Source organism: Ochotona curzoniae, unplaced genomic scaffold, assembly GCF_017591425.1.
Source record: "Ochotona curzoniae isolate NIBS_2020 unplaced genomic scaffold, NIBS_Ocur_1.0 contig_605, whole genome shotgun sequence".
NCBI classification, from domain to species: Eukaryota; Metazoa; Chordata; class Mammalia; order Lagomorpha; family Ochotonidae; genus Ochotona; species Ochotona curzoniae.
Genome location: NW_024466491.1, coordinates 2,704,888 through 2,717,267, shown reverse-complemented (window position 1 = coordinate 2,717,267; position 12,380 = coordinate 2,704,888). Strand labels below are relative to the sequence as shown.

Sequence of the window (12,380 nt, the reverse complement as noted above, 5' to 3'; positions counted from 1 at the left end):
CCTTTAAAAAGTGTATTTATTTATTAGAAGGCAGATTAGAAAAGGACAGCTAGATCTTGCCGGTTAACTCCCCCGAGTACCCACAAGGCTGGAGCTGTGCCGATGCAAAGCCAGGAGCCAGGAACCTCCTCTGGGTCTCCCATGTGGCTGCAGGGTCTCAAGACTTTGAGCTATGCTGCTTTCCCAGGCCACAGGCAGGGAGCTTGGAAGTGCTTGGGTGGCTCCCACCCACGTGGGAGACCATGATGGAGCTGACTGGCTTCAGCCAGCAGGCCCAACCCTGGAATGAATCACTGGAAAATAAAATGACTGGCTGGGGGGGAAGTTCAGAAAGGAAGCATCTTGACGTTGTAAAGTTGTTATCTGTGAGGGTTTCATTGTAGTGTAGCACCTTAAGCAGCCACTTGCAGCATCATACTCTGTAGGGCTGCTCCACTGACCCTGCACCTGGGGAAGCAGCAGAGGATGGCACCGGTGTGGGGCCTCTGCCCACACATGGGAGGCTAGGCTCTGTCTGGCCCAGCTCCAGCTGCTGTCGCCATTTCAGGGAGTGAAGCAGGGAAGGGAAGATTCCCTTGGCAACTGTTACCTTTCAAGTACAAAGGAAATTTTGATTTAAAAAAACCTTTTTTTTAAAAAAACAGTATTTTCATGGATCCAGTGTGGTAGCCTAGTGGTTAAAGTTCTCACCTTGCACTCACTGGGACCCCATAGGGGTGCCAGTTTTGTCCCAGCTGCTCCACTTCCCATCCAGCTCCCTGCCTGTGGCCTGGGAAAGCAGCCGAGGACGGCCCGAAGCCTTGGGACCCTGCAATCCACATGGGGGACCTGGAGGAGGTTCCTGGGTCCTGGCTCCAGAATGGTGCAGCACCAGCCATTGCTGCCACTTGGGGAGTGAACCAGTGGACAAAATATCTTCCTCTCTCTCTCTTCCTCTCTATATATCTCACTTTTAAAAATAAATCTTTAAGGCCTGGTGGCATGGCCAGCAGTTAACTCACCCTTCATGTGCCCAGATCCCAGTTTGGCGCCGGTTCTAATCCCAGCAGCTCCACTTCCATCCAGCTCCCTGCTTGTGGCCTGGGAAAGTATTCTAGGACAGCCCGAAGCCTTGGAACCCTGCACCCGTGTGGGAGACCCGGAAGAGGCTCCTGGCTCCTGGCTTCAGATCGGTGCAGCACTGGCCATTGTGGTCACTTTGGGGAGTGAACCATGGATGGAAGATCTTCCTCTTTGTCTCTCCTCCTGTCTGTATATCTGCCTTTCCAATAAAACGAATAAATCTTATAAGACAAATAAACAAACAAATCTTCAAAAAAATAAAAAGGCTTTTTTTTTATAAGAAGGTGTGAAAGAAAGACTCCTACAAGATTTGGGTGTGGGACCAAAGCCTGCCCCGGGCAGCTCAGAGCATCCTTGTCTGGAGCAGGCAGCCCACCCTGGCCTTGGGCTGATATTCCCGCAGGGCATGAACCAGGAACCAAAGAGTATCAATCCGAGCAAGTTGAGGCAGTGAGCGGTGAGGAGAGGCCGGGAGCAGAATGCATGGGCCACTTGGGGGGAAGGAGAATGCTCGCCAGCATTTACAAAGAAAGGGAAAGAAATGTTTCATTCACAGACCCCACCCTGGCCACAGCCAGAACCTTCATCCAGGGCTCCAGGGAAATGACTGCCCTCAGGCTGTCCTCCTCTGCTTTCCAAGTGCATCAGCAAGGAGCTGGGTGGGAAGTGGAGCAGCCGGGACTTGACCCTGCAACCATGTGGGGTGGCAGAGAGGCAGGTGTCCAGGCCATAGTGTGTCTGTGCCTCCCCCTGCGGAGACCTGGAGATGGATCCGCTGGGACTTAGAGCCTGTTGGTACCGAGAAGCACTGGGCCTAAGCATGTGGGATCTTGGAGTACACAAGGCTGAAATCTTAGCTGCTAGGCTACCACACCGGGTGCATAGATAAGTCCTAAAATCTACTACGAATGGGTCCTGGCTTCGGATCAGCACAGCTCTGGGCCTTGTGGCCACTTGGGAAGTGAAGATCTCCCTTGTAAGAGCAGCTTTGTAAGCCTGATGGTATGTGAAATTAATGACCCAAATTGAGCAGTTCCACCTCTGGCACACCTGTGCTGGTCCCTGGGGACGATGCCGTTCACCGACACCCTGAGGTGTCACACACCCATTCAGCAGTATGTGGTGCCAGAGCAGTGGTTCTCCATGGTAGCTGAAAATGGCTTGGGCGCTGAACTTGTCTCTGGATGTGGAGTTTTTAAGCGCCTGGAGTGAGGATCTACATCCTTGTTTTGTGTGGGTGCTCAACATGTTTAATTTTTTTTTTTTAATTTTATTTAGTTTTTACTACAAAGTCAGATATACAGAGAGGAGAGATAGAGGATTATCTTCCGTCCGTTGACTCACTCCCCAAGTGAGCGCAACAGCCAGCGCTGTGCTGATCCAAAGCCGGGAACCAGGAGCCTCCTCCAGGTCTCCCACACGGGTGCAAGGTCCCAAGGCTTTGGGTGGTCCTAATCATTTTAGGGGGTGTGTCAGAGCGAGGGTCACAAATTGCCCTTCTTCCCTCATCGCGGTCAAAAATTAGATTTAGAGCCTTGCTGAGAGATGTCACATAAAGACTACATTTCCCAGAGTCCTTTGTAGCGATGCCTGGGTGCGTGATACCGCCCTGACCAGTTGGTGGCAGTGAGCACTCGTTGGCTTCCTGTTGACCCTTCCTTCTGCCCACTGGCTGGACTGTGCTCCTGCTGGCACTGCCACAGTGGCCCCTGGGGTTAGAGACACACCACAGACCTGGGCCAGATAGAATCCCGAGTCTGCGCCCTCTTCCTGGTTCCAGTTTTCGTCTGGTTCCTCTTGCCCTGTGTACCTGGTGCCACCCTGTGTGTGTACCTGGCATCGACCCGCTGGCCACCCCCCGCAGCCCTGCCTGTGGCACACTGTTAGAGCGATTCCTCTTAAAAAAAAAAAAGTCTTTATTGGGCCTGGCACAGTAGCCTAGCAGCTAAACTCCTTGCCTCACATGCAACAGCATCCCATGTGGTCACCGGTTCGTGTCCCGGCAGCTCCACTTCCCATCCAGCTCCCTGCCTGTGGCCTGGGAGAGCAGTGGAGGACGGCCCAAAGCCTCGGGACCCTGCACCCGCGTGGGAGACCTGGAAGAGCTCCTGGCTCCTGGCTTCAGATCGGTGCAGCACTGGCCGTTGTGGTCACTTTGGGGAGTGAACCACGGATGGAAGATCTTCCTCTTTGTCTCTCCTTTCCTCTGTATATCTGACTTTACACTAAAAAGAAAAAATAAATAGCTGTTAAAGAGTAAATACAGCTTTAATAATAATGAAAAAGAATGTATGGGGCAGGCAGGTCAGGCCCCCCAGCCTCCACTGCACTCCCTGAGTTTGAGTTTCCCTGGAGCTTCCCATCTCAGTTCCTGCTCTGTGCACGCTGGGGCCGGGCGGGTGCTGCTCCAGGCGTTCCGTCGGAGGCCTGGGCTGGCCACAAGGCTGCTCAGCGTGCCCCCGGCTGGGCCTCGCCCGCTCTGGGCCTCTGGGAGGCCCAGACTTTGGGACCCCCTCGAGGGGGGGGGGGGACTTTGCTAGGTTGATCCCATGTAACCCATCCGATGTCATCACACCCTGCGCCCCCGCAGGTGCAGTGGCGGCCTCCGGTCAGCAGGGGCCGCTCCCGAGCTCCCCGCGGCCACGGCCTGCGCCTGCGCACCGGGTCCTCCCTGCAGAGGGGAGCTCCTGCACCCCGCACCCCAGCACCCCGCGCCTCACGACCCCACTGGCGTGCCTCGCTGCTGACCCCGGTGCTGCTTGCTGGTCCTGTCCTGTGGCTGTCCTTCCCTTACAGTCCCCTTGTCTCTGACGTCAGGACCCCCCCCCAAATTCACCCTGGGTGAAGCACCCCCATTTTTTGCAAGGGACTTCAGGGACCTTCCCTGGGACCCTCTTCACCTTGCTAGGCAGGGACTCCCATTCTCGTTGGACGGTGATGGGGCCGGGCGAGAGCCGGGCCGTATAGTAGAATAGGGGTGCTGCAGGTGCATCCTCCCCCCACCCCATTCAGAGACCCCAGGGTGGTCAGCAGGGTTGCTGGGAGCGCCGCGGCCAGCACCCTTCTGCCTGTTTTCCCACGGGTCCACCAGGCAGGGAGGGGAAGAGGGGTGCTGTTTGCTGGGTAGTCATGGCGACCGTGGCTGTGTCCACAGGGTGGGGCCAGCCTGGGTCCCCTCCTCCCCACCGACCCCTCACAGCAGCCCGGGGACCCCATGGGCTGGACGCTCCCGAGGGTCAAGTTAGGACACGCGGCCTTAGTGGTGCTTTGCCGCCTCCTCATGGAGCGGAAGGGAAGCGCGCTGACCACAGCAGGGGCATCTGAGCTGCTGTCCACTCCATGGGAGAGTCCACCACCTCCATCACACCTTCCCGAGCAGCCAGGCCAGCGGGGAGCGCGCAGAGACACTGAGGAATCCCTAAGACGGGCCCTCGAGGGGGTCACCCCAGCCTGTGCCCGCCTGCGAGGCCCCAAGGGGGCAGGTAAAAGGGTGTCCCCTTGCGGGGACAGGTGCCTCCTTCCACGTGCGAGCAGACACTGCCTGACACTGTTAGGGGATCATTGAGCCCACAAAGGCTTCCCTAGCCCACTCACAATATTTTTCCTTATTAACTTTTTTTTTTAAGATTTATTTGTTATTGAAAAGGCAGATATATATAGAGAGAAAGAAAGACAGAAATACCTTCCGTCAGATGATTCACTCCCCAAGTGGCCTCAATGGCTGGATTTGAGGTGAGCAAAGCCAGGAGCCAGGAGCCTGTTTTGGTTCTCCCAGCAGTTGCAAGGTCCCAAGGCCTTGGGCCGTGTTCTGCTGCTTTCCTAGGCCACGATCAGGGAGCTGGAAGGGAAGTGGAGCAGCCTGGAAAGGAACTGGTGCTCCTACAGGACGTTCAGGCATGCAAGGTGAGGATTTAGCCACTAGGTTGCTGCACCAGGCCCTCATATCTATTTCTTTTTAAGTGCATTTGGAAGGCAGGGAGGTGGTGGGGCACATGCGCATAAGCAGTGGCCTTGTGGCCATGTCACTGCATGTCACTGTCCTCCTATAGCTACAAGGGTCTCTTCTTCCCACTAACCACCCATTGGCCCCACCTGACACCGTTCCCAGAGCTTGGTCCCCATAGCAGGTACGGGATCTGCTCGTAGGGACACCGGGCATTTCCCATCCTCCCGTAGCATGCAGGACTCTGCATCTGCGCTCACAACACTGCCTTCTGTTAGTGCATCGCAGGTCGGAGCTGGCCACCCTGCAGGACACCAAAGTCCTGGGTGCCGCTGACCACCCCTGTAGGACACTGGGAGCTGACCGCCGTCATTAGATACTCAACCCTGGGGACAACGTCACCTCACAGGACACTGGGGCTGACCACCACCCCGAGGGACACTGGGGCTGCTCACCACCCCGCAGGGACACTGGGGCCGACCACCACCCCGAGGGACACTGGGGGCCGACCACCACCCTGAGGGACACTGGGGCCGACCACCACCCTGAGGGACACTGGGGGCCGACCACCACCCCGAGGGACACTGGGGGCCGACCACCACCCCGAGGGACACTCGGAGCTGACCACCACCCCGCGGGACACTGGGGCCGACCACCACCCCGAGGGACACTGGGGGCCGACCACCACCCCGCAGGGACACTGGGGCCGACCACCACCCTGAGGGACACTGGGGGCCGACCACCACCCTGAGGGACACTGGGGGCCGACCACCACCCTGAGGGACACTGGGGGCTGACCACCACCCCGCGGGACACTGGCGCCGACCACCACCCTGAGGGACACTGGGGCCGACCACCACCCCGAGGGACACTGGGGGCCGACCACCACCCCGAGGGACACTGGGGGCTGACCACCACCCCGCGGGACACTGGGGCCGACCACCACCCCGCGGGACACTGGGGCCGACCACCACCCCGAGGGACACTGGGGGCCGACCACCACCCTGAGGGACACTGGGGCCGACCACCACCCCGAGGGACATCAAACACACGGCCCAGCCTCACAGGGGTTAACAGGCAGCAGGACCTCTGAGGCGCATGCGCGCCGCATCGCTTCGCCCCGCCCCCCGCCACGCGATCATGTGACCTCACCCAACCGGCGTCGTCCTATAAAACGCGGGAGTGTTGACGTCAGCGTTCTCTTCCGCCGCCGTCGCCGCCATCCCGGGCGCGACTTTCCTCGCTCGGATCTGCCTGGGAGAATCCACCGCCATCCGCCACCATGGTGAGCCTGTCGGTCCGCCCGGGGGCCCGGGGCGGCGGCTCGGGGGGTCGTGGGCGCGTGCGGAGGCCGCGGAGCCCCGAGGAGGGCGGCCGGCCGGAGCCGGGGAGCGGACATGGCGGCGGCGGGAGGGCGACGGGCGCCATGTCGGCGCGGCTCGCGGCAGCTCCGTGCTGCTCCCGGGGCTGCGTCGGGGCCTGCGGGGGAGGACGAGGACGAGGGGGACGGGAGGGCGCGGTGGCCGCCCTGCAGCCGCCTTACGTAACGCGCGCTGCAGCCAGGCTGGGATCCGAGGGCGCCTGCGGCGTGGCGGGGTCTCCCGGGGAGCCCCTGGGGGCGGTGGCAGCACCTTGGGGTGCTCCAGGGAGGGACCCCGAGAGCTGGGGGCCGGGAGGCGGCTGTCCCGAGCACCCCGAGGTCTGGGAGGTCAGCGCGCGTCGCCCCCGATAGCCTGTCCAGCAGGGGGACGTGACCTTGGAAGGGAGAGGTTCAAGGGGTGCTGGTTTTGGGGTGAACCCCCCCTCGGGTGGGCCTGGGATGCACCTGCTGTGACGTCAGCCGACGGTGCACCGTGACAGCTGGGTGCAGGGTGAGAGGGGTGTGGGTGCCCTGTGTCTGCCCACCAGCTGTGCCCCCCCTTGTACTGAGGACTCCTCCCGGGAGAGGGGTGCGGGTCCCCCGTCTGTGTCCCCACCAGCCGTGCCCCCCACTTGTACTGAGGACCCCTCCCTTCCAGGTGAACTTCACCGTAGACCAGATCCGGGCCATCATGGACAAAAAGGCCAACATCCGTAACATGTCCGTCATCGCCCACGTGGACCACGGCAAGTCCACGCTGACGGACTCGCTGGTGTGCAAGGCCGGCATTATCGCCTCGGCCCGCGCGGGCGAGACGCGTTTCACGGACACACGCAAAGACGAGCAGGAACGCTGCATCACCATTAAGTCCACGTGAGCGCCCCCGCCCCCGCCCCGCGGGTGGTGCCCTGGGCCTCCTCACCTCGGGTGGACAGCGGCTTCTGCCCTCTGGACCTGGGCGGGGAGGCCGCAGGGGTCAGGCGGCAGGGCTGGCTGGGCAACGTGGCACTTGGCAGCACCGGGCAGGAGCAAGGCTGGGGCAGGGCTCCTTCACCATGGAGAGGAACGTGTTGTCAGCCACCCAGGGAATGGGGGGCCGAGTGTCACTGCCACAGCCACTCCTTGGAGAGCCCCTTCCACCTCGTGCCCCCTGGGTTCTCCCTGACTTCTGTCATTTTAAGGGGAGGGGCCAAGCGTCCCTGTTGGGCAGGGACTGACAGGTTGTTGTGTCCTGTGTTCCCTTAAGGGGCAAGACACAGGATCAGCTTGGAGTGGGGGGCGAGGCTGGACCTGGACTGTCCTAGGAATGAGTGACACGGGTGGGCCCCAGCTGTGAGCCAGGGGTCGGCCAGGCCAGGAGCAGCCTTCATCCCGCTGTCCTGTCTCCAGGGCCATCTCGCTCTTCTACGAGCTGTCCGAGAACGACCTGAACTTCATCAAGCAGAGCAAGGATGGCTCCGGCTTCCTCATCAACCTCATCGACTCCCCGGGCCACGTAGACTTCTCCTCGGAGGTGACGGCCGCCCTCCGGGTCACCGACGGTGCCCTGGTGGTGGTGGACTGCGTGTCCGGTGAGCAGGCAGCTCCCGGGGCCGGCGGGGGTGTGCTGGGAGGGCTCCCTGGCGGCGGTGGCTGAGGGCCGTGCCCCGCAGGTGTGTGCGTGCAGACGGAGACGGTGCTGCGGCAAGCCATCGCCGAGCGCATCAAGCCCGTGCTGATGATGAACAAGATGGACCGCGCGCTGCTGGAGCTGCAGCTGGAGCCCGAGGAGCTGTACCAGACGTTCCAGCGCATCGTGGAGAACGTCAACGTCATCATCTCCACCTACGGCGAGGGCGAAGGCGGGCCCATGGGCAACATCATGGTGCGCACCTGCCGGCCGCGGGAGGGCCTGTCCGTGATGACCGAGATTTCTTCACTTTGACCTGATGGTTCCTGAAGAAATGCAGAGTCTGAGGCCCAGGGCTCCAGGGTTGGGGGGGCATGGATGGAGGGAGGGCCCCAGGGTTGCCCCCCAAGGCCCCTGGGTTGCTCAGCCGCCACCCTGCCTTGCTGTCTGCAGATCGACCCCGTCCTGGGCACTGTGGGCTTCGGCTCCGGCCTCCACGGCTGGGCCTTCACCCTGAAGCAGTTTGCAGAGATGTACGTGGCCAAGTTCGCCGCCAAGGGTGAAGGCCAGCTGGGGCCTGCCGAGCGGGCCAAGAAGGTGGAGGACATGATGAAGAAGCTGTGGGGTGACCGGTGAGTGAGGGTGCAGGCGGTCTCTGTCACGGGGGTGGGTGCCTGGGGTGGCAACACAGCCACTGACTGTCCATGCGGGCTCTGTCCACCAGGTACTTCGACCCGGCCACCGGCAAGTTCAGCAAGTCAGCCACCAGCCCCGATGGCAAGAAGCTGCCGCGCACCTTCTGTCAGCTCATCCTGGACCCCATCTTCAAGGTGAGGTGAAGGGCTTGCGTGGCTTTGCTCTGTACGTGTGAGCCAGGCCGCCTGCGGTTCCCTCTGGACAGGCTTCAAGGCATGGTCCTTGGCCTCTATGCTGCTGTTGATACGGGGGTCTGTTCTGTGCAAGTGCAGGTGTTTGATGCGATCATGAACTTCAGGAAAGAGGAAACGGCCAAGCTGATTGAGAAGCTGGACATCAAGCTGGACAGCGAGGACAAAGACAAGGAGGGCAAGCCCCTGCTGAAGGTGGGTGATGGGGAGGGCAGGGAAGCTGTCCATCGGCCTGCCTGGTGCTCACAGGCCTGCTGACCTGAGGGATGTGGGCAGGCAGTTCCTGGTGCTCCCCCTGAGCAGTCTGTGCTCCGCAGGCCGTGATGCGCCGCTGGCTGCCCGCCGGGGACGCGCTGCTGCAGATGATAACCATCCACCTGCCGTCGCCCGTCACTGCGCAGAAGTACCGCTGCGAGCTGCTGTACGAGGGGCCACCCGACGATGAGGCCGCCATGGGTAGGTGGGGACCGTGCTGCCGGGTCGTAGGTGGGGGCCGTGCTGCCGGGCCCGGGACCTGACGCCGAGGTCAGGCGGCCTGTGTAACCCGGCCCCCTGGGGCCTGGCCTCTCCCCGCAGGCATCAAGAGCTGCGACCCCAAAGGACCCCTCATGATGTACATTTCCAAGATGGTGCCGACCTCCGACAAGGGACGCTTCTACGCCTTTGGCCGCGTCTTCTCGGGCCTCGTGTCCACTGGCCTCAAGGTCAGGATCATGGGCCCCAACTACACGCCGGGCAAGAAGGAAGATCTCTACCTGAAGCCCATCCAGAGGTGAGCAGCCCCACAGCTGTGCACGGCACCAGGCCACTCCACGGATGTTGGAGCGGGTAGGCCCAGGGCCTGGCTCCCCTCTCTTCTGGGGATGCTGACAAGCCCTGTTCCCTCCACAGAACCATCCTGATGATGGGTCGCTATGTGGAGCCCATCGAGGATGTGCCATGCGGGAACATCGTGGGCCTGGTGGGCGTTGACCAGTTCCTGGTGAAGACGGGGACCATCACGACCTTTGAGCATGCGCACAACATGCGAGTGATGAAGTTCAGTGTCAGCCCCGTGGTGCGCGTGGCCGTGGAGGCCAAGAACCCGGCCGACCTGCCCAAGCTGGTGGAGGGGCTGAAGCGGCTGGCTAAGTCGGACCCCATGGTGCAGGTGGGCCACGGCCGGGGGGCTGTGGGGAGGCGTTGCTGAGGGTCACCTGTGGCAGGAGGGCTGAAGGATCTGATGGCAGGGCTGGTGCTGCCCTGCTTGTGTGGCTGAGGTGGGCTGACGTGACGTGTGTGACCCCACAGTGCATCATCGAGGAGTCTGGGGAACACATCATCGCGGGCGCCGGCGAGCTGCACCTGGAGATCTGCCTTAAGGACCTGGAGGAGGACCATGCCTGCATCCCCATCAAGGTGCGGGGCGCCTGGGGACTCCCACCTCTGTCCTGGGGCCAGTGGTTGCTTTTCTGCCTTCACAGTGTGGGCAAGCACCCACAGTGGCCTCTGCTGTCCTGAAAGCTTCTAGAAGCCTTGGTGCTACAAGGTCACCTGGTCCCCACAGGCCCGTGACCTTGATGCTTGTGCCTCTGCAGAAATCCGACCCTGTGGTCTCCTACCGGGAGACGGTCAGTGAGGAGTCGAACGTGATGTGCCTCTCCAAGTCCCCCAACAAGCACAACCGGCTGTACATGAAGGCGCGCCCCTTCCCCGACGGCCTGGCCGAGGACATCGACAAGGGTGAGGTGTCAGCCCGCCAGGAGCTCAAGCAGCGGGCGCGCTACCTGGCTGAGAAGTACGAGTGGGACGTGGCCGAGGCCCGCAAGATCTGGTGCTTTGGGCCCGACGGCACCGGCCCCAACATCCTCACCGACATCACCAAGGGCGTGCAGTACCTGAACGAGATCAAGGACAGCGTGGTGGCTGGCTTCCAGTGGGCCACCAAGGAGGTGGGCCGCGGGCGGAGAGGGGGGAGGGCGGGCAGGGGTGGTCGCTGGCAGCCCCTGACCCTGGCCTCGGCACCCCTCCCCGCAGGGCGCACTGTGTGAGGAGAACATGCGAGGCGTGCGCTTCGACGTGCATGACGTGACGCTGCACGCCGATGCCATCCACCGCGGGGGCGGCCAGATCATCCCCACGGCACGCCGCTGCCTCTATGCCAGCGTGCTCACAGCCCAGCCACGGCTCATGGAGCCCATCTACCTGGTGGAGATCCAGTGTCCGGAGCAGGTGGTCGGGGGCATCTACGGGGTCCTGAACAGGAAGCGAGGCCACGTCTTTGAGGAGTCGCAGGTGGCTGGCACGCCCATGTTCGTGGTGAAGGCCTACCTGCCCGTCAACGAGTCGTTCGGTAAGTGCCACACATTGGGCACAGGGGGACGAGCTGACCCTAGGGGCTAGCTGACCATGGGCTAGCTCTCTGGACGGCTCACTGACTTGATGGGCCCTGTCCCTGCAGGCTTCACGGCCGACCTGCGCTCCAACACCGGTGGCCAGGCCTTCCCGCAGTGCGTCTTCGACCACTGGCAGATCCTTCCTGGGGACCCATTCGACAACAGCAGCCGCCCCAGTCAGGTGGTGGCTGAGACCCGGAAGCGCAAGGGCCTCAAGGAGGGCATCCCAGCCCTGGACAACTTCCTGGACAAGCTGTAAGCAGCGTCGGCTCCCGGCGGCCCTGCACCCAGACCAGGCTCAGCCACACGCCACCCCCACCGTCAGCCACAACTCGCGGCCGCCCCGTCGGGCCACCCGTGCCATCTCCACCACACTTGAAGCGGTCTCCACCATATTTATTTTGGGACTCAGGCAGCAGGCGTGCCTTCTGCACGGGACTCGATGACCAATGGGAGGGGTGGGGGGGACACCCAACACTTTCTCGTTTTGTCTGATGGCAGCGAGGATATGCACAAATTTCTGGAGAAGGCATGAGGAGGCTTATTGGGGTCAGCGGCAGCCCACGGCTTTCTCCCCCCAAAGGTGGGGGGATGCCAGAGACCTTGCTGCCTGGCCCGGTGCCATTGGAGTAATAAATATGATGGTGGTGACCATGGTTTGTGTATGGGCTCCATTCTGTGTGGGGCGTGGGATGTTGGCATGGCAGCCACTAGCGCCTGTGTAGCAGGTGGGCATCTGAAGACCCCTGTGGGCTGCACGGGGGAGGCTGGTGGAACAGGATGACATGGACCACCAGCCAGTGTTGTGGGCCTGAAAGGGGGGGTGTCCTGGCCACCATCTTCCCAGTCACTGGAGCTGGGAGGGGCTCAGGCCAGGGACACACTGGGCAGTGGGTGGCACACAGCTGGGTCACCAAGTGGCTCAGTTCCCCATGCTGGAAGGTGGGGAACAGCCAGCAGCCCTGGTTCACAGGAGGAAAGGTAACCAAGTGGACCATCTCCTTGTGCCTCCAGGGAAAGCTGCAAAAGTGGGCCCCAGGTCTAGAACCCACTGCTGGGGAACAATGGCAGAATGAAGTTTCCTTCTGGCTCACTCCCTGGATGGGTGGCCACAGGGGCCAGGGCTTTGGTCAGCCCTCCACTC

General features: G+C 61.8%; 1 protein-coding gene and 1 non-coding gene across 2 annotated transcripts; both read left to right on the top strand.

The window, feature by feature from the left end:
- The first annotated feature begins 6,201 nt into the window (after positions 1-6,201).
- EEF2 (eukaryotic translation elongation factor 2) lies at positions 6,202-11,892 on the top strand. Its single transcript, XM_040990624.1, has 14 exons — positions 6,202-6,290; positions 7,024-7,238; positions 7,755-7,936; positions 8,018-8,229; positions 8,428-8,606; positions 8,699-8,804; positions 8,943-9,056; positions 9,179-9,317; positions 9,438-9,633; positions 9,753-10,011; positions 10,152-10,259; positions 10,439-10,792; positions 10,878-11,193; positions 11,302-11,892. Exons 1-14 carry the CDS (start codon positions 6,288-6,290, stop codon positions 11,493-11,495), a joined length of 2,577 nt encoding a protein of 858 aa, XP_040846558.1. The 5' UTR covers positions 6,202-6,287; the 3' UTR covers positions 11,496-11,892.
- On the top strand, positions 8,259-8,323 carry LOC121163447. The gene has a single exon (XR_005884890.1). It is a non-coding gene; the product is annotated as a small nucleolar RNA SNORD37 (small nucleolar RNA).
- Positions 11,893-12,380: the final 488 nt, after the last annotated feature.